This window comes from Nannobrachium achirus (assembly GCF_963921795.1).
Source record: "Nannobrachium achirus genome assembly, chromosome: 22".
NCBI classification, from domain to species: domain Eukaryota; kingdom Metazoa; phylum Chordata; class Actinopteri; order Myctophiformes; family Myctophidae; genus Nannobrachium; species Nannobrachium achirus.
Genome location: NC_137829.1, coordinates 2,791,972 through 2,819,781, shown reverse-complemented (window position 1 = coordinate 2,819,781; position 27,810 = coordinate 2,791,972). Strand labels below are relative to the sequence as shown.

At 43.0% G+C, this 27,810-nt stretch overlaps 1 protein-coding gene across 1 annotated transcript in view; it reads right to left on the bottom strand.

Moving 5' to 3' along the window:
* The window catches only part of trappc10 (trafficking protein particle complex subunit 10), a 42,741-nt gene extending 16,267 nt beyond the window's left edge, over window positions 1-26,474 (bottom strand). Inside the window, exons 1-16 of the mRNA XM_080752447.1 lie at window positions 26,309-26,474; window positions 22,230-22,311; window positions 20,175-20,310; window positions 15,762-15,961; window positions 13,939-14,134; window positions 12,930-13,041; window positions 12,077-12,324; window positions 10,408-10,554; window positions 9,032-9,146; window positions 7,591-7,667; window positions 7,335-7,426; window positions 6,419-6,559; window positions 5,295-5,404; window positions 4,667-5,202; window positions 3,465-3,606; window positions 2,139-2,297 (exon numbers count right to left, since the gene is read on the bottom strand). Coding sequence (XP_080608573.1) covers window positions 2,139-2,297; window positions 3,465-3,606; window positions 4,667-5,202; window positions 5,295-5,404; window positions 6,419-6,559; window positions 7,335-7,426; window positions 7,591-7,667; window positions 9,032-9,146; window positions 10,408-10,554; window positions 12,077-12,324; window positions 12,930-13,041; window positions 13,939-14,134; window positions 15,762-15,961; window positions 20,175-20,310; window positions 22,230-22,311; window positions 26,309-26,369 — 2,554 coding nt within the window. The 5' untranslated portion in view covers window positions 26,370-26,474. The remainder of the gene's footprint in view (window positions 1-2,138; window positions 2,298-3,464; window positions 3,607-4,666; window positions 5,203-5,294; window positions 5,405-6,418; window positions 6,560-7,334; window positions 7,427-7,590; window positions 7,668-9,031; window positions 9,147-10,407; window positions 10,555-12,076; window positions 12,325-12,929; window positions 13,042-13,938; window positions 14,135-15,761; window positions 15,962-20,174; window positions 20,311-22,229; window positions 22,312-26,308) is intronic.
* Between the last annotated feature and the right edge of the window lie 1,336 nt (window positions 26,475-27,810).

Sequence of the window (27,810 nt, the reverse complement as noted above, 5' to 3'; positions counted from 1 at the left end):
AAAAAAAAATTCAATTTTTTTTTTTTTTTTTTTTTAAACCGAATTTATTCGGTTTTGGCATTCCTTAATACGTTTTAAAAAACCGAACTTTTTCGGTTTTGGCACTTAATGAGTTAACATTCATGGGGGGCCCGCAGTGAATCCTTGTACCCAGGGCCCAGCATTTGGTGTGACGCCCCTGTATGTGGGCATATCTTGTTGGCTGGGCCTTTAGCCAATGAGAGAGCAGCGTTCTCGGCGGCGACGTCACCGCCAACCAACAAGTGCGACCTGATACAAGGCGCAAGTTGGCACCTCGACAGGGTGCAGTCAAGTTAATTGTATAATGCTTTAGAGTTTAACATTCATAGGTTAATATGGAACGCTTGAGCAAAATCTCTGAAAATGTTCTAAATTACTTAAAGTTGTACCATGTAACTTTTTTTATAAAACAAATCTTAAAATTGTCCTAACTGTTAAATCGCTAAAGTTTTAGAACGCCCACTCCGTGAATTTCAGCCTGTAAAGCCTTCTCTATATATGTAAACTGCGATCCTTGCCGGGGACCGGATCTCGCGCCAAAATTGCGTCATCACACTACCGGCCAATCACAGCGAGGGTTATACAACTGCCGGCCAATCACAGCGCATCTTGAAGTGGCAGCCATATTTGTTGTCGCCCGTTTGTACCATCCCTTCTCTAGGTAATTTCGCCTACCAGGCAGGGTGAAGGAGTCCGTATCTCTGGAATTACTGAACGCACAGGAACAAGGGACCCCTCAAAAGATAGATCTCAGCGAGGTGGAGGCAGACGCGGGGGTCTGAAGGTACGAAAAACGGCCGAAATACGCGGACGCGACCGCGGTTTGCTATAGGGCTAATGACCACTAGTTGGGCATCTTACACAGTATAGCTTTAATGTAACTGTATCTGTGAGTCTAATATTGAACTCACAATCAATAGTAGCTAAAATATCTATTGTATAAATTGTATGTACAGTATCTGTTTACCTGTCTAGACACAAAGATCCTTGTAGAAATGAAAGCAATAGGACTTGTAAGGAATTTACTGTGTACCGCTCCACACCCATTCAAAAATGTGTCCATGGTGTGTGTATGTGAAGGCCCTGACACATCACTGACGCTATCAAATCAGGCCACTTGTTCAGATTGGATATTTGGCGGCGGTGCAATTATCATAAATAATTGATTCTTATTACTACTATTATCCATATTCTTTTATATTATCATTAATAATTTAAACCGACCTGAAAGAGACGTACTGTACCAAAACACATACACAAGCACACAAACAGACCCTCTGTTCAGTCTGTTGTACAGTATATTATGTACCTCCTTTGTTCCATTCACTCTCTTCTCTTTCTCTCTCTCTTCATTCCGCATGCACTCCATCGGTCACCCGCTAAATACGTGCAAAGGGAAGACGGGACCGCTGCAGTTTCACACACAAACCTATTATTGTTCAGGATCTATGCAGAACCTTTCTATTTAGTTAGAGACAGACGTGCTTGTCAAAAGACAATAGAACCGTGCTCTGCAAGACAAGTCAACAGGCTTTGGTGCGTCCGCCTCCAGTGTGGCCACAGCCATTAAAAACAATGGGTGCGTTTTATGACATGAGCGTCCAACGTTTTCAGTGTGTCAGGGCCTTGAGAGTGGGTGCAGACCAGTGGCAGGTGTTGAGGATGGAGGCTGTGTAGGTTGTGTTAGGGATGGGATGATACGGAAATTAGATTTTCAATTTATTGCGATATTTTTACGATATCGCGCTAATCTAAATATCACATCAACGCCCATTCTCTTGGGCAGAACATTTGCCAAAAAATAGCAGATCTACAAGCTTGAGCTTGTACATCGGCAATTCTTTGGCAAAGATATTTGGTAGTGTAAAGAAAAAGTATGTTATTTCCAGGTCTGTTTTACCAATTATAGAGGGTTTAAATGGTATGCAACTGGGCCAATAAAAGGTGAATTGGTCCCAGTGCATGACGGAGGATAATTTTAAGATACATTTATCAACGATAACGATTATCGTCCCATCCCTAGTGTGTGTGTGTGTGTGTGTGTGTGTGTGTGTGTGTGTGTGTGTGTGTGTGTGTGCGTGTGTGCGTGCGTGCGTGCGTGCGTGCGTGATGCAGACCAGCGGCGGGGTTGAGGATGGAGGCTGTGCAGGTGCTGGAGGACAGGATGGGCATGGTGTCAGAGTTGCTGAGCTGCAGGGCGTCTCCCTTCTTCACGGCGTAGTGGCCCGTTAGCAGAGTGAACTTCACCTTCTGGGCCAGACCTGCCAGCAGCGGCTCTGCCAAAACCAAACAAAGTGCGGTGGTGAGCATCAGCCAACAGCCGCGCGCTGCAGTTTTTGCTTGTAGCGGCTTGTAAGGTACTACTTTACTACTACGTGTAGTGGCAAAGTGGGTTTGTGGCAATTTATATCACATGATTGAAGAATTTGGGAATATGAAATTCATTTGAACAACTATAACGATCCTTGGAATGAGAACACAATTAGCAGATGATTATTACTGGTGTTGAATGTATGTATACAGATCCATAAAAAAATTAAATAATAATACTATTGTGTAAAAGATAATTTTCTTGAAAGGTTCATATATTTCTTGAAATTCTCATATTCTAGATACATTGCTCATTCAGTGAGTTATTCCAAACCTTTTTTGATAACATTTAGATTTTTTATGGCATACAGCTCATGAATATCAAAAGTCCATATTTCAAAATATTACAATATTACACGAGACCACTCAAAACAAGGATTTATAATAGAGAAATGTCAAGCTTCTGAAGTCAGAGTTGCTTGAATTCCAGTGGGAGGTTTCCGCAGTCAGTTATGATTTGGGGTGCTATGGCATCTGCCATGCTTTTTCCACACAATATTCTAATTTTATGAGATGGATCTGTACATACAGTATATAAGCTGGGCGATATACTGTTTGTGTGTTTATACTTTATGGTTATCTTCATGTCTGTATCTTAGAAACCTCGTTCAGCAGCCCTTTTGTTTCATAATCACATCATATCCTAAGTGTCAAAGCGTGGACAGTATCAGGTATGAACTAGGGATGGGACGATATGCAACATTTCATCTCACGATTATTGTGACCAAAGAAATCGCAATTTACGATATCGCAAAATATCCCCAATATCCATCAGGAACATTTGCCAAAAAATAGCCGATCTACAAGCTCAGCTATTTTTTGAGAAAGAGATTTGGTAGAGAGTGAAAAAAAAAAGACTGCATCAAGTAGTTATATTATAAGTACGTTTTACCAATAGAGGGTTTAAATGGTACCAGATATGCAGCATGTAGGAGGACGATTTCACAATAAATATAATCTCCACAATAAAATTATTGTGAGTGTTTTCCATCACGACAAATGATAATATCGCTTGTCGTCTCATCCCTAGTATGACCTGGTGTGGATATGTGATGTAAATGCAGCAGTCAGACCTGAGAGAGGCTCCACACTCAGCTGGGGTTCCTGAGAGTAAACTTCATACTGGACCAGCGGGTAGATGTGAGGCAGCACAAAGTGCACCCGGCCCACCGTGGCACACAGCTGACGCAACGTATACGTCCCCGAATCACCGCTCTACAATCACACGGACGGAGAGACAAGTTTAATAAGGGAGAGACAAGAGAGAGAGGGGAGAGATGATCAAAAGTAAGGGGCAGAGAGTCACGGTATATCCGACGGGACAGGAGCTTAACTCATACCCCGCCATTTGTAAATACCTTCGTACTCTCATATGCCTCTGTCTCCATAGACTTCCATGTAATTCATAGTGCACTGATAATGTCATGTCCATGCCTAGATAATGCACCACGTGTGTCCACATTGCTCACAGCCTTCAAACAAAAATATCCGAATGGAAATCCGTTTAGGCATTCATGAACTAGCAGCCATTATGTTTTCCTAAAATGTAAACAAAGATGGCTGCCATGTTTGAAAGATGGGGTTGCTATGGGGGTTAAACATGCAATTTCGCGATTGCTATCATGCCTACTACATTTTTTGGGGTCCAAACATTTTTTTTGAAAACACATTTTTTGATTTTTTTTTTTTTTTTTTAATTTTCAAAATTCTCGGGACTATCGGGCCTGGTGGGGAGAGACATTAAAATATTCTCGGGACTATCGGGCCTAGCAGGGAATGAGTTAATAGGAGGGACGGTTGTTTTATTCCATAGAGTGAGAAGGACTAGATCAATGAAAAATGGGAGATTGCAAGTGTAATTGCACTGACGTGAGCTGCAAGGAATCAGGGGGGAAATTAATTCAGTCCCACATGAAGGAGAACGAATACATGAAGTATTCATTCTTCTTCATGTGGGAAGCCATTTGCACACTTCTAATTCATGGGTTTATACTAGAACGTTCTGTTCTTGATGAATTCTGTCTTGCCATTTATATTATATATTGTGATGTCATTTCTGTCTGATTCTCAGAAAAGGGATGGAAAATTGACTTTTGGGGGTTTTCAGAAAAGGTTACAAAAAAACGACCATTGAACTCAATGAACATAAAAGGTTACTTTAGCTGGCATAAAATTCTCTGATCTAGAGCTCAATTCAGAGGCTCCGTTCCAACAGAAGAGCTTGTCGTCCGCTCAGGATTGCGGTAAAAGCAAGGGAAAGAGACGTGGCTCTTACAGGCGCTGTGAACAAGATGCTGTTATTCCCCGGCTCCAGCGTTACGTCCTGCACCTTCAGCATCTGAGGCCCGTCGTCGATGGCCACCACAGGGGGGCTCATGCAGTTGGGCGTGTCCGGCGACGAGCCGCTGTCGTGGCGACGCATCACCAGGTGTGTGTTTTTACACACCATGCCTGTGAAGTTGAGCGAGTTGTCCGAGGGACTCCGGTCCTGGATCTCATCCAGCTCTAATGAAGGACCGGCGGCCGAGGATGACGAAGAGGGACCCCCTGAGGGGTTCGCCTGCGTGAAGTGTACCGTCCCTGGAAACGTTTGTCTCTGAGGCCCCTTGGACCTCCCGTGAGTCCCTCCTTGCTCCAGGCTAAAGTGAATGCTAGCGGACAGCTGCTGCAGGCACACCGACACGGGCATCAGGCAGCGCAGACTCAGCTCCACCTGCAGGGCGGCTCCCGAGTGAACGGAGGCCGTCGCCGGGCGAAACTGCAACCGCGTCAGCAGGGCGAAGGCGCTCATGCTGAGAGTTACTTTCTGGGCTGGGGAGGAAGAAGACAGAATTGAAGAATGTTACAGAGTTGAATCTTTAAGAGGTAGCGGTCCCGATTTGGTGAGGAAAATGATGGCTCACATTTGTCTGCAGACTTGCTGGCAAAGGTCAGGATTTCCTGACAAAAGTGCTTCCTCTCCTCGTTGGTCAGGTTGACATCACCTGCCAACAGGGCACAGGTCTGGAGGTAACTGCAGTGGGCCGTCAAGGAAATCAAAGAGCACTTTCTTTATTGGGACGTTTCAAGCTTCAAGCTTCAACTTGCATTAAAACTCTGCAACACTGTGACACTGAGCAAATAGATAGTCCAACATTATTCAACCTTATCATGATTTAAAGGAAAATTTAGTTTTTTTTACAAGAAGGGTTAATATTTTAAATTTCTAATTAGAGAAAAGAAGAAGTGTCAAAATGTTTTCATTTACTGCTTTCTATCGTTTTAGCGATTTTAATGATTCTGATTTCAGTGGGTGGGGGCATGCTCGTTTCTTATTTCACGTGTCCCCGGCGCCATAACGAGCGTTTGTGCTTTTCCCCACCAGAGCCTGTCTGAGCAGATGAGGGTGTCTGCAGAAGAAGCCGCATCAGTAACGCTAGTCTGTTATCTTCAGCGCACATAAACAATAATGGCGGCGGGATCACTTCTCTGGTCGTTTTTTTCAGGCTTGGTCTACTTTCTCTAATTCTATGTCTGAAAACTGGAGCAAACCGAGGAGGAGGGGGAGCCTCTTGCTCCGTAATGGCTGCACCCACACTGCTGTGGTTTTCTTTTTGAGCGATGCAGCCGTCTTTTACACAAGACCGCGATTGGAAATAATGGATGGCTATTTTTGAGCGCTCCTAAGAGTGGCTGTGCGTGTGTCTGTAGCCTTTTTCCTCAGCGTTTTGCCATAGTAAAATGTGTGTACGTAGCATCATGTTTGTCTAGTGATGTCATATGTCGTATGTCTGTAGCCTTTTTCCTCAGCGTTTTGCCATAGCAAAACGTGTGTGAGTAGCATACCCTGTACATCCGAGACTCAAATCCTAGTCTGAAGACGTTATTCAAGCACGACCACCTCTCACTTCACATTGGGTGTGATTTTTTCTATAAAATCGCAAAAGTAAGCTACTTTGATGGCCGTGAGCAGACTATAAACACCCTAAATGGCAGTAAAAGAGTTAACAACCGGACACCATCCATGTGTTTGGTGATTGAAGGATACTCCTCAGTCCGGCCCAACAGCTTCTGACATTCAGCGATCTGTTTCCTTGTGTGAGTGACAGGCAGGCTCCAGCCTTCTGACACATACGACCTCAGAGCATCCTGCAAGAAGCCCTCCGCTCGCTCAGGCTCCCCCTTCCTCCTGATGACGCACGCACGCACGCACGCACACACGCACACACACACACAGAGAGATTAATCACTTGTGTTGCGTATTATAGTGTTGTATATTGTATATTTTGCCAGTTGTTGAGGTGTTGTGTTGAATGTGATGATGCATGTTTTACCCTGCTGTATCTACAGTACCTTTTCTTGCCCCCTAATGTGTATATCAACTGCTATGCTGTCTTTGCAGACTGAATGTCTTAACTTCTCTTATCTTATACACAACTGTTGTAACATGGCCTGTGACAATGTACAGAACTGGATTTTAAAGAGAGGTCTGTTGACCCCCAGGGGTCCTTATGGGCGTTCAAGAGGGGTCCCCAGCAAGATGAGGAACAGTTTAAACATTTAAGCCTTACTTTTTTAATCATATTTTTTGTATAGAGGGTATGTGTGTGACATCATTATTATACCCGGAAGTTATGCAGGAACACCTAATGAGTGTCAAAAATCTATTTCTGGCCTTGACAGCCCATACATCCAAACGAACCCTGTCTGATTGCATTAAACAATGTTAAACTCACTTTGCCACTCACCTTGCCACTCGATTTGCCATTCACTTTATGCATGCGCATACCCTCTATTCCTACAAACTCACAATGTGTCACATTGCGCCGAGCTGCTATTTTTGAAAAATGTTGAAATATTTTGACGAATCTTCTCTCATAGGAGTCCCTGGCACAAATGGGGATCCTTGGCATACAAATATTTGAGTACCAATGATGTACAGCATTAATCAGTACATTTCTTACATGTAGAACTCTGCCAGACTCTTCCCCACCAGCCTGGCAGACCTCAACCTGCCGATGGCCCTGTACATCTCCATAGCAGCGTGAGACAGCTCCTGATGGACAGATGGACGCACACAGGAGGGTCAAGTGGACCAAGAGAGGTGGGGTATGAAAGGAAGTAGACAGTAGAACAGGGGTTGTGTAATGATTCAATTGGCTTTGAAAATGTCACCGAAAGCAGCATGCAACTGGTACCGAACTGGATATTTGTACTCACAAGATAGTGCCTTTCAAAGGCCTCCACTGATGATAAGGCTTCTTTGAGTTTTTTGTACGGGCTCTGTAAACTGTGAACTGCAGAAAAAGACACAAGACCAAAAAGGTTACAATTTACAAATTTAGGCATTTGGCAGACTCTCTTGAACCAGAGTAGTAATCTAGAATCATAGGTAAACAGAGAATCGTCAGTCTAAGTCTAATAGTAGAATAACCCAAACAATCAATAATCTTGAAACTATACACACTATAGGATCAGTCTACAGTACATAACATGTCATCTAAATGACATTTTAGCCATTGCATAAGCCTGCAAGGTCGTCGAGGCTAAGGGAAAGTGCTACAGCGAGTGCTATGCTACGGGCTAAGGTAGAGTCTGAAGAGGTGAGTCTTCAGATTACGGAGAAGAGTCTGGGACGTGTGGAGCGGGGTCCTGGATGTTTTAGCGAAGGTTCTACCAGCTTCCCTGTGGGAGGGGTTGTAGGGTTGGATCAGGTGTTGGAGATATGGGGGTGCCATACCTTTGGTTGCTTTGTGGGCCAACATCAGTTTTTTGCGCCCTGTGAGGGCAGTAACTGGGAGCCAAAGGAGGGAGTGGAGAAGGGGGGAGACATGTGAAAAATCTGGCTGTTGAAGACCAAGTGAGCTGCGGGAATTCTAGATCATTTGGAGAGGCTTAAACGCACTTGCCGGGAGGCCAGTAAGGAGAGAGTGCAACTCTCTAGTCAAGCTTTGATATGACTGATGTGGGAACGTAGCGTTGTTCCGATGTGTCATTAGTCCGACGTCCCATAAGTCCGACGATGGTAAATGGTAAATGGTGCATTTATATAGCGCTTTTATCCAAAGCGCTTTACATAGATAGTGCATTACATTCACCCATTCACACACACACACTCATACACCGGTGGCGGAGGAAACCAATGCAAGGCACCAACCTACTCACCGGGAGCAACTAGGGGTTCAGAGTCTTGCTCAAGGACTCTTCGACATTAACTCAGGGGGAGCCCGGATTCGAACTGGGAACCCTTCGTGCTCTAATAACGGTTTCTCTACCCCTGAGCTATGCCGCCCTGATGGTGAATGCTAACCTGATGAATGCTAACCCTAACCGGACTAATGGGATGTCGGACTAGTGACACATCGGAACAACGCTATTGACTATCAATATTTTCCCGACTGATGTCTGGATAAGGAGCTGGGCTGACTCCTGGTTGAGGAAGGGTCTGATCCTTCGAATGTTACTGTGTGAACCTACAGTACACTATAGGATCGAGTGACCGCTGCAATGTGTGTAGCAAACAAGCAGCTGATTTTTCAAACATACTGTAACATATACAGTATACATTGATTCTATCCCATGTTATTCCCAGTACTTGAGCTTCACTGCAGCGCCTGATTTCCACCAGACAGGGCAAACATGTGGTGTGTGTGTCTCTTACCAGTCTCTGGCCTCTCATCCCCCAAGCCGGCCAGCAGATCCACCGTCCTGTTCAGGTCCTCTGAGGTCGGCCCTTTATCACACACCAAACCACACAGCTCCCCTAGTGACTTAAGCTGTGGAAGAAACCAGAGAATAACAATTATAGAAAGGTGTTTGTTGACTTTTTATTTTATTTTTATTACAAATCTCCAAATCTTATTTTTTTCTCTCTTCATAAATCAATGGCCTACTTCGTTGTACAAGAGTGTCATGCAAAATTAAATGGTATTTGGCTAAAAGTGACATAATATCCTCACAACCCTATTGCCTGGCCCCAGAGGAATGGTTGTGCCTATGACTCGCTACAGTAGTTGGCTGTCAAATCTAGAGGCTGGAGGGGGAACTCAAACAAAAGGCCTTTTCATGCCAAGTGGTGCAGAAGCGCATCACTACTGTAGATTTTCCAGTGGCCCCCTTTTGGTCAAAATGATCTGGCACTCGCCCAAATCACCATAAGGTAGATCTGGCCCTGGTGACAGTTATGTTTTTTTGTAACCCATTTTTTCACCCAGTGCCAATTGCCTATGTAATCCTGGGCTCTGCTCTCCCTCTGCCGTGCCTGGGGAGACAACGGACTGACCTCATGCTTCCTTCTATGCACGAGTTGTCCAAGTTGCTTCTTTTCACCAGACAGGGGGGATTTCCCTGGTTTGGACGTAGCGTGTGGAAGGAACATGTTATTCCAACCAGTTCCTTTCCCCTCCATCAGGCGCCCCGGCCAGGGGGAGGCATTATAGAGACCAGGATTAATTACTGCATGTTTTTGTGAGGGTATCTACCCTAGGAGACACAGGGAGAACAAGCAAACTCCACCTAGGGCATGGGCGCTGATGAAGTGGAGGAGAGAACACGCCCCCAGCGCCCACAGCGTCCCCCGGTGGGAATCGAACCCAAGACCTTCTAGCTGTGAGGCGACAGCGCTACCGTGCCCCCTATGACGGTTAGCATTTAGTAGTAGCTGTCACATTTTTCAAATGGAAGGTAACTCTTCCCATTTTTAACATACTGCATGGTCCATGCCAAACATGCAACAATATTAACTTTCAGCTCGCAACTTATCAAATGACCGTTACAACCAGGTCCAGAAACGGGAACGATAATGACAACAAGCAACTGAACAGACTCAACTCAGGGAATTGAATTAACAATAATTTGATAATTAATAAAAAGAGAGAGAGAGAGATATGGCTCAGTGGACACTATGGGATGCACATGGCCAAGGTGAATCCCATAAGCTCTAATGATCCCCAACCTTCTAAGGCAAAGAACACAAACATACCAGCAGGTCGAGTCAGAGGGGACGTCACAGAACAAATGGGAAAAGGCAAAGCTAACCTTGTCAGTAGCATAAGCCCACAGGCCTACGGTATGGGAGGAGTTGGCAGCCAACTGGGCCTGGTCACAACAGCCCTCGATCCTGTGCAGAACCTCCAGACAGCTGAGAAACACCCAGCAGTCCAGCGCCCCCTCCAGGACTGACACCTAAACAACAAAAACAAACAGCATCAAAATCAGGATAGAAGGCGTTATCATTATTTTCTCCTCACTGGTCATAATAAGGGACAACAGAGAAGAGAGATGATTAGAGCCCGACCAATGCCATATTTTTGTGGCAGATGCAGATCCCGATTTTGGAGAGTCATAGACCACTGATGACTTATGTTTTGACCAATATGTTGCCAATGAAAATGAACACAAATAACATTTAGATGGATAAAAGAAAATAACACAAACAGAACTTTCAAATTCAGTAAATCAGGACACATCGGCCGCATAATTGCCGATGCCGATTTCTTTAGTGTCTTTTTTTTTACGATATATCGGCCGGACTTATATATCGGTCCTTTCTCTAGAGATGAACACACACAAATCCTAACCACACACAAGCTAGGGATATAAGTATATACAATGTATTGGTTTGTAGTGTGTATCACGCTGTCAGCGAGGGTGTAGTCACTGCCAGTGGACTCGACTGAGTCATCGCTACTCCAAGCAACAACATGCCCCGAGTTACCCTCTCCAATTTCCATAAAGGCAGATATCCGAGACTGAAAATTGTGAAAAGTCAACACGATATGTATGAGTCACTGTTTTCCCTTCAGGCTATATGTTCCTTTTAGCTGGCCTTGTGCTCTTACAGAACTGATTACTGTGGCTTGAAATATCTCAAATATGCACAGTAAAAGCATACATGCAAAACTGCAGCTCATTTATATTCATCATATTCCTACATGCACGTCAGAGCTTGCGTCTCACTTAGGAGACCAGAGAGGGGAGTAACAGAGGATCAACCATGAAAAACAATCACTGGAAAATCTATACGTAGCATTTGCTGCAGCTTCCACCTTAGGATATATGGAGTCAAACAAGGGAATTACCTTTGCCAAACAGAGTACAGACTTCATGAAACTTGGCTCTTCATTATGAACAGACAGAGGGGGAGTGCATTTAGGTGTGAAAGTAATACATTGAATTAAGCTGTAGGCCAGTGAGTGGGACTGATATCTGGCCTGACCCGTCTTTCTCTGTGGCCTTATGATAAAAACGAAGTACTAAGGAGAGGTGGATAATGATGGTAGGATAACACATACTTATTGACTGAAAGCCCTTGACATACACAGAATAGTGGTAGTCAGGAATTTATATAAACTAGAGATGTGGTAGCCGTGAATTTATATAAACTAGAGATGCAACAGTGAATCGAACTAATCAATGTAATCAATAATAAAACATACTCGATTTCAAAAATAGCAGATCTACAAGATTTTTTTTACAATTTTGCATCAATGCGAAGCACAAAAAAACTTAAATAAAGTTGGTTAATCACACTAATAGTTTGTCGATCATAAAAAATCTATTCGAATTTCTTTGTGTCGATTCCTCGACAGATAGATTTTATATGAACTTGGTTCGCGACTATTCGATTAATCAAATAAGCAAATTGATAGTTGCAGCCAAAATAAAGAAAACCCACGACAGCGGCCTCGCTCAGGTTCTACTGTACCTCTAGCAGGCGTAGCTCCTGCACACAGTTGTGGAGCAGCTCCAGCGCTCTCTGCGTCACCTCCCAGGGCCTCTGCAGGAAGATGAGCAGGGTGCACTGCCGGGAGAACAGGTAACTCCTCAGGTCCAGCAGGCTGGCCTCCCCGCGCTGAATGCTGTCCCTCTTCTCCATGTCGATGGGCCTACGGAGCAGCAGACCGCTCCAGCTGCGCACGGGGGCGCAGAACGAGCCCAGCCAGTTAGCCCCGTCTATGGGAGGCCATAGAGAGAGAGAAGATGAAGGAGACATGTATAGTAATAGTAGAGTACATACTAACATGTTTTTGTTTTTTAAGGACACGCCTCGCCACCACACTGACTGAATGCCTCTGACCAAAGTAGGAAGGACTGCCCTACATCTTTCGCATTGGTTCTGGAATGCTTTTGTTTTGTTTTTATATCTCCAAATTGATACCACCCACCTCTAACCCACACTGAATCAGAACTTCACCAGACTTATCAGTAGGCAGTGATCTCTTAAAGTCTGGATACGCGAGACAAAAGTCTTTCAAACATGCCCTTATTGAACCAAAACAACTTCCACACTAATCACAGTGAATGTGATAGCAACAGCACAATGAATTACGCTTAGAAATGTATACAGTATCTATTCACATAATTCAGTATTTGACAATATGAGTGTGTTGTATGTGTTCTGACTGATCGTTGATCAGAATTGGGAAATTGTCATTCACCAAAAATGTTTTCACACATTGGTTAAAGTGTTCGGAGGAAATAGTTACCCACGTTGCAGGTTTACAAAGGAGTAATGATGTATGTTCATAGAGTGAGACAATGTTTGTTGGTTACCGTACCTCCAGCTCCGAAATTGAGGACATACTGCGTGAAGAGAGCGTCCAACTCATCATACTGAACCAGGGCATCTTCAAACTGCTGCAACATCTCAAACACAAAGGCCAGCTCCTCCTGCACAGTTATATACACACACATACAATTCCAATTAAGAAATGCAAACAAGGCATACACAACTGCAAAACACACAAAATCCTTTAGGAGGACTGCAAAAGAACTTGCTTACACATACATACTACAGTAGCTGCTGCAAATTCACATGTATTCTCACATTAACAAGTATGTCCTCAATAATGTGGCAACTTGGCAAGATGCTTACTCAAGCCCTCCTCTTATCCATTCTACAGAATCCAATCAATGTATAAAAAGGTTCTTTATTGTTACATCTGGTGTACATGATCATAAGAGTAAAAATGATTAGGGATGCATGATTAATCAGTCATCCTATCGGTATAGCCAATGTCGGCCTTACAAATGGAATACGTATATTATTTTGTAATATTTATGTTTGAATGTGAAGCTGAGAAATCCTTTTGTGATGATGAGAGTTGATGTTTCGCATTTTCTGGAGAAACGTTAAAAGGGGAAAAATAGTAAATGAAAATGCTATACTTACATTGTTTGAACTAATATGTGCATCAGTAGGCTTAATAAATAAGGTAATAGATATGCACAGTTCTGGACCCAGAATCATAGTTACTGTTTAACAGTCAGATGTAAGGTATATCGTGTTATGCCAGCTGAAAACATTTCATGAATTTTCTAGTTTAATAAAACTTTTTGGGGGAATTAATTTATTTCTTATTGAAAATATGGGTCAAAACATCAGCAACCGGTGACGAGCGACTCTCCAAAATGGTATCAGCATCAGACTCTCAAATCTGGCATCGTTTGGGTGGGCTCTATTTCACAGGTCGGTTCCACCTGAAAATCTTCATTAAATCGTGAACTACCGATGCTGACAGTGACCACCATCCACACCACACAAGGTCATTCCACACATCTGCATACCTGCACCATGAAGTACTCGCAGAAGCTCCAGCCAGGCTGGGTGCGTTTCTCCCGCAGCGTGCGCATGTCGTCCTCGAAGCGTCCCAGGTTCTTGGTGAAGGACATGAGCAGCAGGGTGCGCAGCTTGAGCAGGAAGGAGCTCCACGACTCCTGGGAGCGGGACGAGTCCTTCAGAGGGTCTGACAGGACCACACACCTGGCAAGGGAAAGAATGACCTTTATCGCATGTAGGCCTAGAATTCTTGAATGCTTTTTAACCAGTGAAAAATAGCAGATATACAAGCTCACAGCGCGGCACCGAGTGCCGCGCTGCGAGCTTGTAGATCTGCTATTTTTGAAAAAGTCGTGAAAATTGTGTGCAAATCTTTGAATGTGTGTATTTTCAAAGCGAACGTTTGTAACTCAAATTTTGCTTCTGGGTGGTCCCTGGAACTAGATATTTTGAGATGGGGGTCCGTGGGACAAATACATATCATTTTGGGGGTCCTTCACATGAAAAGGTTTTAGAACCACTGACATAGTAGTCTCTCAAGAACAGACTAACTGAGCTCCATTTAAGTGAAAAGGACCTTTTCTTTGACGATGGCTGGCCAGATTGCTGACACAGAAACATAGGGTTTTCCAAAAATCTTAGAAGGATTCAAAAGACACTTATAGAATCGGGTCAAAATTCCAATTTTCACGATTTTTCAAAAATAGCAGATCTACAAGCTCGCAGCGCGGCACTCGGTGCCGCGCTGTGAGCTTGTATATCTGCTATTTTTCAATAGTTAAAGCATAAAATAATGATACACAATAGTGTGTACCCGTTCTGAATGTGTTATTTACACAGGCTGAGGCTGGCGGAGCACACATTCTGCAGCTCCATATTTAGCAACGTGTCCTCCTTCACAGGCGTTAATTACAGACAGGCCTCCATTTGTCCGAACATGAAGATGATCTCTCGGGCTGCCCGGAGACGGGAGCTCGTTTGAGGATGTGAGATATTCACTGTTGAGTTTTAGCGACTTGTTGATTCAAACGATTGAAATCAGCAAAATCTGTTATCTTCTATTAAATAATTCTTAAAACTCTGTTTTTATCTAAAGGCATTTCCATCATTTAATTGGTCCTCAATAATGCTCATAAGATGTCGCCATTTCTGTCGACTCGCTCTGTGTCTCAGAGGCTGTGAAAGCTGCCTACCAGTGACATCATAAATAGGCATGTGTGTTCTTTTTTTAATTATTATTAATGCAAGAACAATGGCTCTGCATGAATGAACCACTTAAATCCTATACTTATTTGGCCATATTCCCATGGATCTATAGAACGTTCTTCCCCGGTTTTTCCCTTACACATCTTAAGTTACAGAAAATGGATGATGTGTTGTGAGCTTGTAGATCAGCTATTGTCGCCAAATGTTAGTCCCAGAATAGGGTTGCTAGGGTAGGGTTTAATCAAAGCCTGGAATCCAGAGTGATTCGTCCTGTTGAGCTGACTTTTCTTTTTCACTTCGCTTGTCAGCTTGGCCATGTGAAAGGGGCGAGACCAGAGCCTTCCAATGTAAACTTCAAGCCACTTCCCCTCTTACAGGGATTCGTTGAGCACTATCTAAACAGCAATGACGTGCCTACCTAACAGGTGATGTTGGGAAATCAGGCTCAACTCAAACCTACCCAAACTGTCAAGCAAAGTGAAAACAAAAGGCTGCTGAACAGAGCAAGTCAGTCTGGATTCCAGGTCAGTTTAATTAAGTTTGTAAGAAGCCCAGAGCACCTTTTCTGTGTCCGAAAAGTGTTTGAGCACTAAAACGGGCCTAAACCTCCAATGTCTCTCCTCACCTGTCGTTCTGCTTGTTGCAGAAGTCGTTGCGGATCTTGTCCACGATGGAGGAGCGCGGCAGGATGTTGGTCTTGTTCTTCTTCTTGGCGTCGTTGGTCTCCACGACAACGATGACCCAGTCGGCCGAGCCGTGGAGCCGCAGGCTTCCCTGCCAACGCGTCATGTCCTCCTTCACTGAGCCCTTGTATGCCTCTGTGTCCTGCAGTACGTAATCGTATGAGACATCACATTAGCATAACGTCGCTGTTGGGTGGAAATCTTGCATGTCCAAAACCGTATTTCTTAAAAAAATAACCTGTGTTGCGACAGATCCAGTGTAGGTATTATTTATTCACTAGCTCTTTTCGTTGGTTTAATATTTATAAAACCCACAGACTTTACCACTTTCAGGGAGGCCTGCTCAGCCATAGCCGAGTAGGTACTAGGTACTAGAGACACAGGGAAACAGAAGGACCCTGGTTTGTGTCCCAGCCCACGTATCACTGCATATGCAAATATATTAGTAGAGAATAAACTTGTTTTGAATTTAGCAAAAAACTAACGTATTGTATTCATTGCTAGACATGCCACTAAAGAAGGAAATCAGCTGTGTCTATCACTCAAAGACAAAAAAGGCAAAAAAGAGGCTTCATTGTCACACTCGATGCACAGTGAAACATAGTAAAAATATAAAAATCTGAATTTAAAAATGCGAGACATTTTGAGCTTGAAGATCTGCTATGTTTGACTGTATATGCATTGTGGCCCTCTGAAGTGAGTGTGAAAATATAGTGGCCCTCTCCTCTCCATCATCAAAGTTGATGCCCACCCCTGCTCTAGAGTGCTAGTGACGCAGGCACTGGTATCTCACCTTGAATAATGCTCTGCAATACGGCCGGGCGCAGACAAAAAAACATCTGTCTGAGCTCCAAATAGCTCAGAATAAAGCTGCAAAGCTCGCACTACAATGTCCCTTGGATGTGAGACAGAGTACTGAGAGATTCCATGCCAGTCTCGACATGGCGCAGAGCAGATGAGAGGTTGGCATTCAATTTAGTGTGTTTCTTTAGAAATATATTTGTCATAGTAAACAACCAGTTTGTCTGTGCTCAGATACATTATGTGAGAGATCATCACAGGCAGGCTACTCTAGGGGTCACATCGTTAAACAAAAACCCAGAACAAATGCGTTATGCAGATCTGTAATGTGCAGGGCAATTACAATTCACGCTGTATCCATATTCGATGCCGTGTCCTGCACTGAGAAATTATGCTCTTCTTTTTTCCTCAGCACTTTCCTAATGAGCTAATGCAACACATCGTCGTTGTCGGGTGGAAACCTTGTATGTCCAAAACCATTTGTTTTGTATTCATCATTTTTTAAATGATTTAAACTAGTGAAAAACAGCTGATCTACAAGCACACAACGCCTCGCACCGCGAGGCGTTGCGTGCTTGTAGATCAGCTGTTTTCACTACTTTTGTGCGATGGCCTTGTTTGATGAAGCAGTGCTTTACTTTGCGAAAAAATTTACAAATTTGAAACTTGGAGATACAAGGTTTCTGCCCGACAGCGACGACATGTTTGTTCATGCTTGCTGAAATGATGTAATATGGAACTGGTCTAAGCTTTAGCGCAAACAACCTAATAGAACAATATATCTCTGTCTGGGAACGTGGCATGTTACATATTATAGTTCTGGTGGTGGGAGATGAATGAAAGCATGTTTACTTTGTAATAATAATAATGGGCTGCTAATTACAAACTGGGCCCACTTGCAAATGTATGTTACTCTAGAGCTATAAGCCAAACAGACCAGCCTAGTCTAGAATCGACTGTATCAGATCTGTTTCTTGGACTACAGCAGGACATTCTATCAAGTGGAAGTTGAGTTGACATTTGTGTAACACAGGCTACATGGTACCGTAGACATAATATTCAATATACATAACCAATGCCTGAGCCTTAATGGTTCATTATGCTTTGCTATTACAGCCAGTGGTGGGAAAAGTACTCAAACTCACTCAAGTAATAGTATCAATACTTCAACATGGGAATACTCTGTTACAAATAAAAGTCCGGAATTCAAAAACAAAACGTGCAAAAGTATTGACATCAAAATGTACTTAAAGTACCCAAAGTAATAGTGCAGAATGTCCCATTTGACGTTTTCCAATGTATACAAATCTTTAGAAAATAAAGATTGTAGATTGTGAGCTTGATTGTGAGCTTGTAGATTGGCTATTTTCAAATGGTCGAAATGTATAAGGGCTGAAGCCGTTAATACAGCATGTACATTCATTAATTAATGAATAAAGTATATCGTCGTTTTAAGAGAAACAAAGTAACAAAGGAAACAAACTAGGCTCAATAAATTATAAAATACAGTATCTTTTAATTCTGTTAAGAAAGTTGTACCAGGCAGACACAGAGATGTATATTTTAAGCAGCCACAGGATCAATTTACAGCGGGATTCCAAACCCAGCTCTACTGTATGTCAATGCAATGAGACGTGTCTATTTATTCCTAGTCTGCCGAGCCAGTCTCTTTTTTAACTTTCACTTCCCTTCGTTCAAAAGATATATTCCTGATAGTAGCCGAAAATAGCCTCCCCACACCAGTGATAGCCAACATCTAGTAGCCTTGTCACATCACACAACTGCTCTCCTGTTACACACGCATATTACAAACACACAAGCATGCACGCACACAGACACACACAGTAGCACAAACTACTCCTGCACAACCTGCAGCAATAACTATTGTACATACATAGGCTACAACTCATATTCAATGTGTGTGGCTGTTCATATATCACAATCTTGAACCTGGAGGTTCAGGGTTCAAATGTACTGAATGCATGCCATGGATTCTACAGATCACTGACAGTCTTTCGATGGGTTTTAACATCAACACCCCGTTAATGAGCTATTAATCTCCTGGGTTAACAAGCTCATCACTATGAAGATTTGATCTACACCTTCCAACAGTGTTAAATTGCCAGAATAATCTCCTGCTCCTCTGCTGCTTCCCACTTACTGTGTATTAAAAAGCAGTTTGATTCTAGTAGTAATTAAAAGACATGCAACAATATCGAGGTAGAGTTTGTATTTTTTTTAATATATATATAGTTTTTATCCCACGATTTTGCAACCCATTTTTCACCCAGTGCCAATCTAATGTAATCCTGGGCGCTACACTCCCTCTGCCAACCTGGGGAGAGAAACGGACTGACCTCATGCTTCCTTCTTCTAAGCATGAGTAGTCCAAGACGCTTGGAGTTTCCCCGGGTAGAGTTTGTAATTTACCAAATTTTACAGAACACTGCAAAGATTACACTATTTAGGCATGGCATTGATATATCAATTGCTTTAAAATGTTATCCATATATTGCCCAGCAGCAATACAGGCAGGGCCAGCTCGCATGCTCACAAGAGTTGTGTCCGCTTTGAAATGTCACTGTTGTTGGTCACGAGACGCCGACTCCCAACATCCTTAAACTAACTACTATCTTGGAGCTTCCCATGCCAAAGTAACCCCATCAGCACTTTTGAGTCCTCCCGTTCCAAGCCAGCTGGTATCTTTTACTGCCCTTAGTAGAGTAGTTAAAGTCCATCCGTGTAACATCCATTTTACTAGTCTTTCTGGCATTGCGACACGTTGTGAGCTTGTAGATTGGCTATTTTCAGCATGTTCCTTCCAGAATAGGGATGCTAGGTGGTTGGGTCAGTTAACACTGGGGTTATAGGTTAACTTGTATGCTAACTATTAGTTATGCCTTGCCTCTGGTCAGTGCTGTTTTGTAAATGTACCTGCTTTGTCTCAATATAAAACAAAGTCACAATAACCAAAATCTATGCACAGGAGGAAATGTGAAACAAAGCATGCATTTGTCCGTCTAAGCACAAGAGGACACGATATGAACTACACCACTGAAATTGTGATGCATCATGGATCATGTATGTATGATAAATACGACACCACTGTGAATCCTAAGATTTATGGTGGTTAGCTGTTGCAACAGTATCATGTTGGTTTTAGAGGAGCCGTATTTAAATCATCTGGAAACTTATCTCATTGTGTACTTTCACTTTACATTAGAAATATGACATTGACTGTCATAAAACCTCATGATTACCACTTGACAACACCCGACATAACTTTGCTAGTAACATCAGCCTCACCAAGCTTAATACGACCTTCTCTGTCCTGACAGCTTTGTATACGGTACAATAATGCCTCTAGTGCACAAAGCAACAAGCACAACACAATTCATCTAAGCATCCACTGACTTGATTGATTGGAGATGTTTGGCAAAGTGTATACGAGTGTGTGTGTGTGTGTGTGTGTGTGTGTGTGTGTGTGTGTGTGTGTGTGTGTGTGTGTGTGTGTGTGTGTGTGTGTGTGCGTGTGCGTGTGCGTGTGTACTCACACAGCAGTCCGTCCAGTAGATGTGGAGGAAGGGGAAGGTGAGCAGAGCTTTGTTGCCCTCTTTGGGGAGGAGCTCCTCTTTAAATTGCACAAAATTAGCCTCAAGGTGGATCATTTTCGGTGCGCGACCATACGTCCTGTGGATTGAAGACACGCAAACTAAGTCTCCTTGACTCAGAGTGTACAAATGTAAACAAAATAGACTCGCATGGGGTCCATTTGTACACTCTCTGAGTTACTGTTTACAAATGGATAAATTGACAGCGTACACAGTGTATAGTATATCACACACAAGATGTGTGAATTCATTCATTTTAATGGGACAATGCAACAACTGTTTCTCAACTAGTGGTCGATGGATTGCTAGTGGTTCATGGGAAAATGTTTTTTTTTATATTAAGAAAATATACTGTTACCTTGGTTAAATGTATCAAAAATATCTTTACAACTTTTTTCACAACTCCGCCAATTTAGGAAAACTAACAGGTGTAGTGTGGGGAAATATTGATTGTTAAGTGCTTGACAAACTTTGCTGCATGCTGTGTTGTGCACTCATAATAGCCTATCTATAAGCACACACCGCTGTGACACATTGTGAGCTTGTACATATCCTATTTCCGGTGCACAACCAAGTATAAATTCAGGTTTAAGATCAGCAATGTTAGATATTAACAACAAAAAATGTATTGCATAGAAATAACTGTTATGCACTGTGTTATGGGGTGGTGTGGTCCTTGGGAATAGTTTGAAAATAAGCTAGTGGTCAAAAAAAAGGTTGCTCTTGAAGCAGATACATTGAAAATACAGTAGGTGCTCGGGCAGTATGTGGATTCCTGTCCAAACAACTTGGAGTTCGATCACTTAAACCCTATATAAGCAATCACATCATGATGTGCTTGTGGATCTGATATTTTAGCTTTTTTTTTTTTTAATGTTTGACTTTTTTTATTTTATTATCTTGTCACAATAGATATTCAAGTCCCAGTATCAATATTAGTATTTGGTAAAGTATATTGGTCTTCTTTCTTTTTCATATCCCCCAGTCCTAATTCAACTACAACAATAAAAAGAGGACATGCATGGAATATACTGTATCTTTCACAAACGTATTAATTAAGAAGATATACAGATATGATACTGCTACATTAAGGACACTAGGACCTCTGGGCACCGGGCCAGCCTCTCCCCTCTTCAAATTAAGCCTCTTCCCTTCTTTTTCATTCGCTGTTACCCTTGTTGACGATATGGCACGAATGTCACGCGAAAATGTCTCAAGGAGTCTGATAGACCTAGCAGAGAAGCCTAGAGCCTGACACCTCCTTTTGGCACGTTCAACTAAGGGGTTATCTATCTGAAGCTTAGCTCACCCAAATCTGGGACCATTTGCTCTATCGCTAGTTAAACTATGCAAAAAAGCAATTTGCGGACAGACCTGGTGGCTTAATAGTATGAAGATGATGATTAGGCCATTGGCCAACTTAAAGTTATACCATGTAACTTTTTTTATAAAACAAATCTTAAAATTGTCCTAACTGTTAAATCGCTAAAGTTTGAGAACACCCACTCCGTTATTTTCAGCTTCTAAAGCCTTCTCTTTATATGTTTTCTATGATCCTGGCCGGGGTCCGGATTTCGCGGAAAAATGACGTCATCTGCATCATCCGTATACGTTGTGTATACGTTGGCCAATCACATTGCGGATCATACACACATGATACACCAATCACAGTGCATCTTGCGTCTTTTCAGGAAATAGCTTGCTTCAACAGCTTTGTTTACGCTGGTCTAGAAGTCTAGCATGTAACTCCCCAACCGCTGCTCGTAGAGGGACACGAGACCCCTCTATGGATGCGTCTCGGCGAGGCGAGGCGGACGCGGTGGTCTGAAGGCCCGGTCCACGGCGAAAAAACTGCTACAGACCACTAGTTGAGCAACTTACAGCTTTAACTATCCTACACTGCAAACCATTATGAGCCCATATTTACACTCTTCAATTAACAGTCATGATTTTGCAGTGTATACTGTACGTCCCAAAAGAACATTGTTCCAAGCTCACCTCCTCCATTCCATTGGCTCTCTGGGAAGCTGCTGAGCCAGTGGGGTGTAGAGGGACGTGAACAAGCCCTGATCTCCTGCACCTGTGAGGAACGAAGAGGGGGGGGATCATGATCTACTGATATCCAATAACACACAACCTTCAACAGCGCTGCATGATATAGCCTACTGCAGTGGTTAACAAACCGTGTGCCGACTCACACTGCCGAGGCACACTGGTGTGCTGTGAGACAAGGCCAGGTGTGCCTTGGGATTTTGTAACAACCACGCTTTATTACTGAAATATATACAGTATATAGTATATAAGCAGTTTGCCCTCACTCATTTCCCAACACAGAGGCGAATTAATCCCCCCACAAATATATTATTAAAAGAATTATTTGGCATTAGTAAATACAAATAAATATTTACATAGTAATCAGAGCGATAACATAGAGGCAGCATGGATTATGAAAACTGTGTGCCTCGAGATTGTGACTTTGCTTTTGGTGCGCCTCAGTTTGAAAACCACTTGCCTACCAGCCTGCAATGTGCAGGACGGAACTTTCTTTAAACTACTGCTCCCCTCCTGCTCCACTTTTGTAAAGTGTTTTATTTTCATATCTGACTAATACTCTATCTGACTAGAGAGGTTCTTGCACGATCCGACTTCTTACATCATTATAGAATAAATGTACATTATTTAAGCAATATGATACTTATGTGAAAAGAACATGTGTGCACTCGGGTATATGCTTGGCCTACTGCCAGTGTACAAGAGAGAAATGCAGCAGTAGCACTGATCAGTCCAACATTTTGTAGCACTGGAGACAAACCAGACAGACAAACATAATAGACAGGTACGAAAACACAATCTCCCTGTTTGCGTTCGGCCTGGCAGAGATACTAAGTGGTTGGATTTATTTATTAGGTGGCGTGGCATAAAACCAAAATGACAGCTTCGAGACTCGGGTTACAACTTGTGCCCTGTGAGCATGCAACTGATTTTACTGCGTGGCTCTAGACTAGAGTTGAGACTTCTAGAAATGGGTCTGCTGTTAGTGTGTCTGTTTGTCAGGAGTTATTCTCGCAAACCACTGGACTGATCAGCACCAAGTGTCATGTGCATGCTGCTCCAGTCCATGTTTTGTAGACACGCTTGCTTCATTCATATTTCTTGAATTGAAATTTAATAATTTTATAAATAATTAATTGCATTTTATGCACTTTTCCAAGTGCTCAAAGCGCTTTGCAATGGTTCATTCCTTCATACATTGGGAGGTGAAGCAGCGAACATTCGACACCAGCGTCCTCCACTTCCCACATTCACACACCAATGGTGGCAACTGGCAAGCTTGCACCGGCCAACTCATTGGAGGCAATGTGGGGTTCAAGTGTCTTGCCCAAGGAGGACACTTGGACGTGTGGACAGGAGGAGCCGGGATTCTAACCGCCGACCCACGGATCATTGGACAACCTGCTCTAACTCCTGAGACACTGCCGGCACCACGAATGGAAGTGAAACAGTCACTTTTCAGCATACAAATTCAAACCTAGGCTGCACTCTGTCGAGGTGCCAACTTGCGTCTACTCTCCTTCTAACTTTTTCTGCCTGACGGACAGGCAGTAGAACTAGGTACTGCCTGTCCCCTCACAGCTGTCTACTTTTGGTCTCATCCGTCATCACAACCATTGCTGACTGACAGACTGGAATTCCTTCCTCCTCAGGCCTTTCCCAGACTCAAGTTCATGTCCACTTCTATGAAACACACACACACACACACACTTCATCATGGGTATAGCTATTTGCCCTCAATCCCACTACCCAAAGTTCCCCAATGGGGGTAATGACAGTAAGGATGCACAAGATTAGCACAAGGCACGCTGAGTCAAGGTAAACTGTGAAAGCAGAGACACACAGGCAGGCATTGATAAATGTGTCATAATAGTGTAAATAGCCCATTTGCTATCCTACAGAATCACTGGTATACTAAAGAGCAAGGTTACCTGGGGCTGCTGTGCATTTGTCTCTGTCAAATGGAATTAAGCACCAACAGGTCTCCATTCAAAAATGGCACTTAAAATAATATACAGTATAGCACCGTAATAGCTGCAAATTGCAACACTAGATTTTTTTTTCAATGCATCAACACGTTTTGCTATCTGATTGTATTAAACAACGTCAAACTCACCAATATTGCGGCCCTATGGAAAGCTTGAATTATGCTCTTTCTATCTGCAAAGTGTTTGTTTCAGAAAAATCCACCGTAGACATGTTATGAGTTACTTTCTGTCAAGAAATTCAGTTCAGGTGATACTTTTTCCAAGTATTGGAGTTTGGAAGCGCTCGTGGGAAATCACTCAAGGGTCCAGTGTACCACCTGGTTCTAAATGTCACATAATGCAGGAGGCAGCAGGACGTTGCGGTATTGAAGACAAGTGCTTCCAAAGTTCAAAAAGAAAAAAAAAACATGACTGCTCACATTTCTTGACAGAAAGTAACTCATAACATGTCTATGGTGGATTTTCTGAAACAAACAATTTGCATATAGAAAGAGCATAATTCAAGCTTTCCATAGAGCAGCAATATTGGTGAGTTTGACGATGTTTAATACAATCAGATAGCCACAAAAATAATAATAAATAAAAAAGTTTTGATGCATTGAGTCCCAATGGGAGGTATTGTAACCCTAGATTCATCAGATTGAAAAAATCTAGTGTTGCAATTTGCGGCTAGCACTGTAACCCCACAAGTCACACATCTGAAAGCTTAACACCACAAAACTCAGACTTCTTTGGCCTGAAACTATTCAGCATATGAGTTTTGAGGCATGTTATTGCGGTAGCCTACTACAATGTAACTGCATAGCAATAGACCCATTTAGCAATCATGTTGGGCGTTACATTACATGAGTCACAATCCTATTTGACAACAAACCCAGACTCCAGAGCCTTCCTTCCATAGACTCCCGTAAAAGTGTTCAATCCTAAAAATGGAGCAGCCTACAGCGCCCAGTGTGAATTCGCAGCTGCATGGCCGCACCAGCCGGGTCAATTCCTAAAATAACCCATCTTATAATAATCAGCTTGCATGAGAGTGGCCACAAGGTAGAATCCTCAGTGTTAACTTTATGATGTATTCATTTGTAGAGTGTAAGGCAGTGGACTGGTTCTCAAACAAAGTGGATTTTAGGGACTCTCTAGGTTCCTTTATGGGTGTCTAAATTGACCCTCACGAGTCTGTAACTCTGACAGTGTACAAATGGAACCAAATGGACCTGTCAGGGTCCATTTGGTTTTGGTTCCATTTGTACACTGTCAGAGTTAAGGGCAGACCTTAAAATGTCAAGGTTTGAGAACCACTGGTGTATAATGGCAGGCTATTAATGAGATGTAACAAAATAATGTATCCATTCGGAACCCTTGAGTGTGTGTGTACAAATGTAACCAACCTAACGCACCCGGCGTTGATCCGTTCGGTTACATTTGGAAACACTCGGAGAGTCAGAGATGTTCCAAGTGGTTACATGATAATTTCACAGTGACAGATGATGATCATCAGAATGGCGGACTGTCAGTCAGTCAGATCAGCCCCTGCTCCAAGAGAGACAGACAGCCGTCGGTCTGGTCTGGTCTGCTCTGCTCTGCGCGGTGTGTGTCAGTCTGACTGTCTATGTTCAGAGCAAGGTCCTGCTTGGTGACAGTGACAGCAGCAGCAGGTAACGTTATATAGCCTGCCTGCTGCTCCAACTGCTGCAACCGGCCGTGTGACGTACAAGGAACAGACGATCGCAACGCAAGGCCCCTGTTAGCCGACTTAGCACGTTAGCCTACCACCACCACCACCACACCATAATAACGATGGTGGCGATAAGCACCGATCGGCGTCCAAACAAGCCCGACATGACCAGCTATACAGACACCAATAAACCCCGGGACCGGGCACCCGGGGGGGGGTCACCCCGATCAGACAGAACCCCATCCCCGGGTATAGCTCCCAAGTGTCACGTTAGCCCGAGCTAAAGCTTTAGCTATATAGCTGCTGCTTGTCAAGGGCTGTAAAACATAAGACTAAGAGACACAACAGAAACAACAACTCACATGTCACGATCGGCTTGTTTTCCATGGTATAAATGATGGGCTTTTCCTCCTGAGGCTCCATGGGTGGATCAGCGGTAGCCCCCCATCAAAGTGTCCAACACGGAATATCAGCTTGTTTATTAGTAAGTACTAAGTAGCCCCAGAAGTGCTTGTGTGTGCAGCTTGTGATGAATCGATGGATGGATGGGGCCTGCTGTCTGTGTGTGTGTGTGTGTGTGTGTGTGTGTGTGTGTGTGTGTGTGCGCGCGCGCGTGCGTGTGCGTCAGGCGTGTGCTTCCTGGAACACCTCCTTCGCAGCGAGCACGTGACGTTAACCCTGCGTCATTAAAGGGACCGTGGGCTGCCTGCTTCTGAAACGACCCGGCCGGGGACCCCCAAAGGTAACTATAAGTACATTTTACTTATTAGTCCAGTTCAATATGTCCAAACATGAAGGTTTGTTCACATTTTCGGGGGATTTGTAAAACTATACATGTTTGGAAACTTCAGAGTAACAAATCAGAAAATCCATTTGCAAAGGGGGATTTTTGACAGCTGCTGAAAGTTGGGGCCCATCCACTATACTATAAAGGAAAAAATACCCCCCCAAAAAAAAAAATCTGCTTTAAGTATATGTGAGGGGTCTAAATATGGGTTTTTCATGATTCTGAATCCATTGCAAACATTTATTTTGCACAAAAAACATTAATTTGGCTAAAAACGCCCCCAACAAAACTATGGTTTAGTGATGAGTCATCACTTTTCACAGTCTTGTGGGGGCCTTTTTTTTTTTAACCCAGGGAATGTTTTTCATGCAAATTAATGATTGGATTCAGAATAATTAAAAACCCCTAGTTTGACCCCTCACATGCTACATTAAGCAGATTTTGTGTGGGTATTATTTACCTTTATACTAGTATAGTGTATAGTAAGTGGATGGGCCCAAACTTTCAGCAGCTGTCAAACATTCAATCCAATCTACAAACTCACAATGCATCATGCAATGCATTGAGCTTGTAGATCTGCTTTTTTCAAAAGATTTTTTATACATTTGAAAACTTGAAATGGGACATTCTGCACAATGAGTAGGCCTACTTTTACATTTGATACTTTAAGTACATTTTGATGCAAATACTTTTGTATTTTAAGTACAATTCCGGACTTTTACTTGTAACATTTTGCAGTATTGGTAGCCTACTTTTACTTTAAGTAAGAATTGTGAGTACGTTTTCCACCACTGCCAACAGAATTTAGCTATGGACAGTTCAACCATCACCTTGTGGGTTAACTTTTGTTTTTTTGTTTTGTTACAATTGGACTTTTCACTTTAATGAAGACAATTACATGGCTTCCACATCAAGGATAATAAAAACACGTTTCAAGACTTTTTTGTGGTCCTTGTAGTAAATGAAAAACATCTTTATCATTCTGCACAGTGTCAGCAATTAAAGGCTGTTAAATGACATTCAGAAATGGGAAAAGTCTGCTAGTGTAAATTAAATGTCCCGCCAGGATTTGAACCC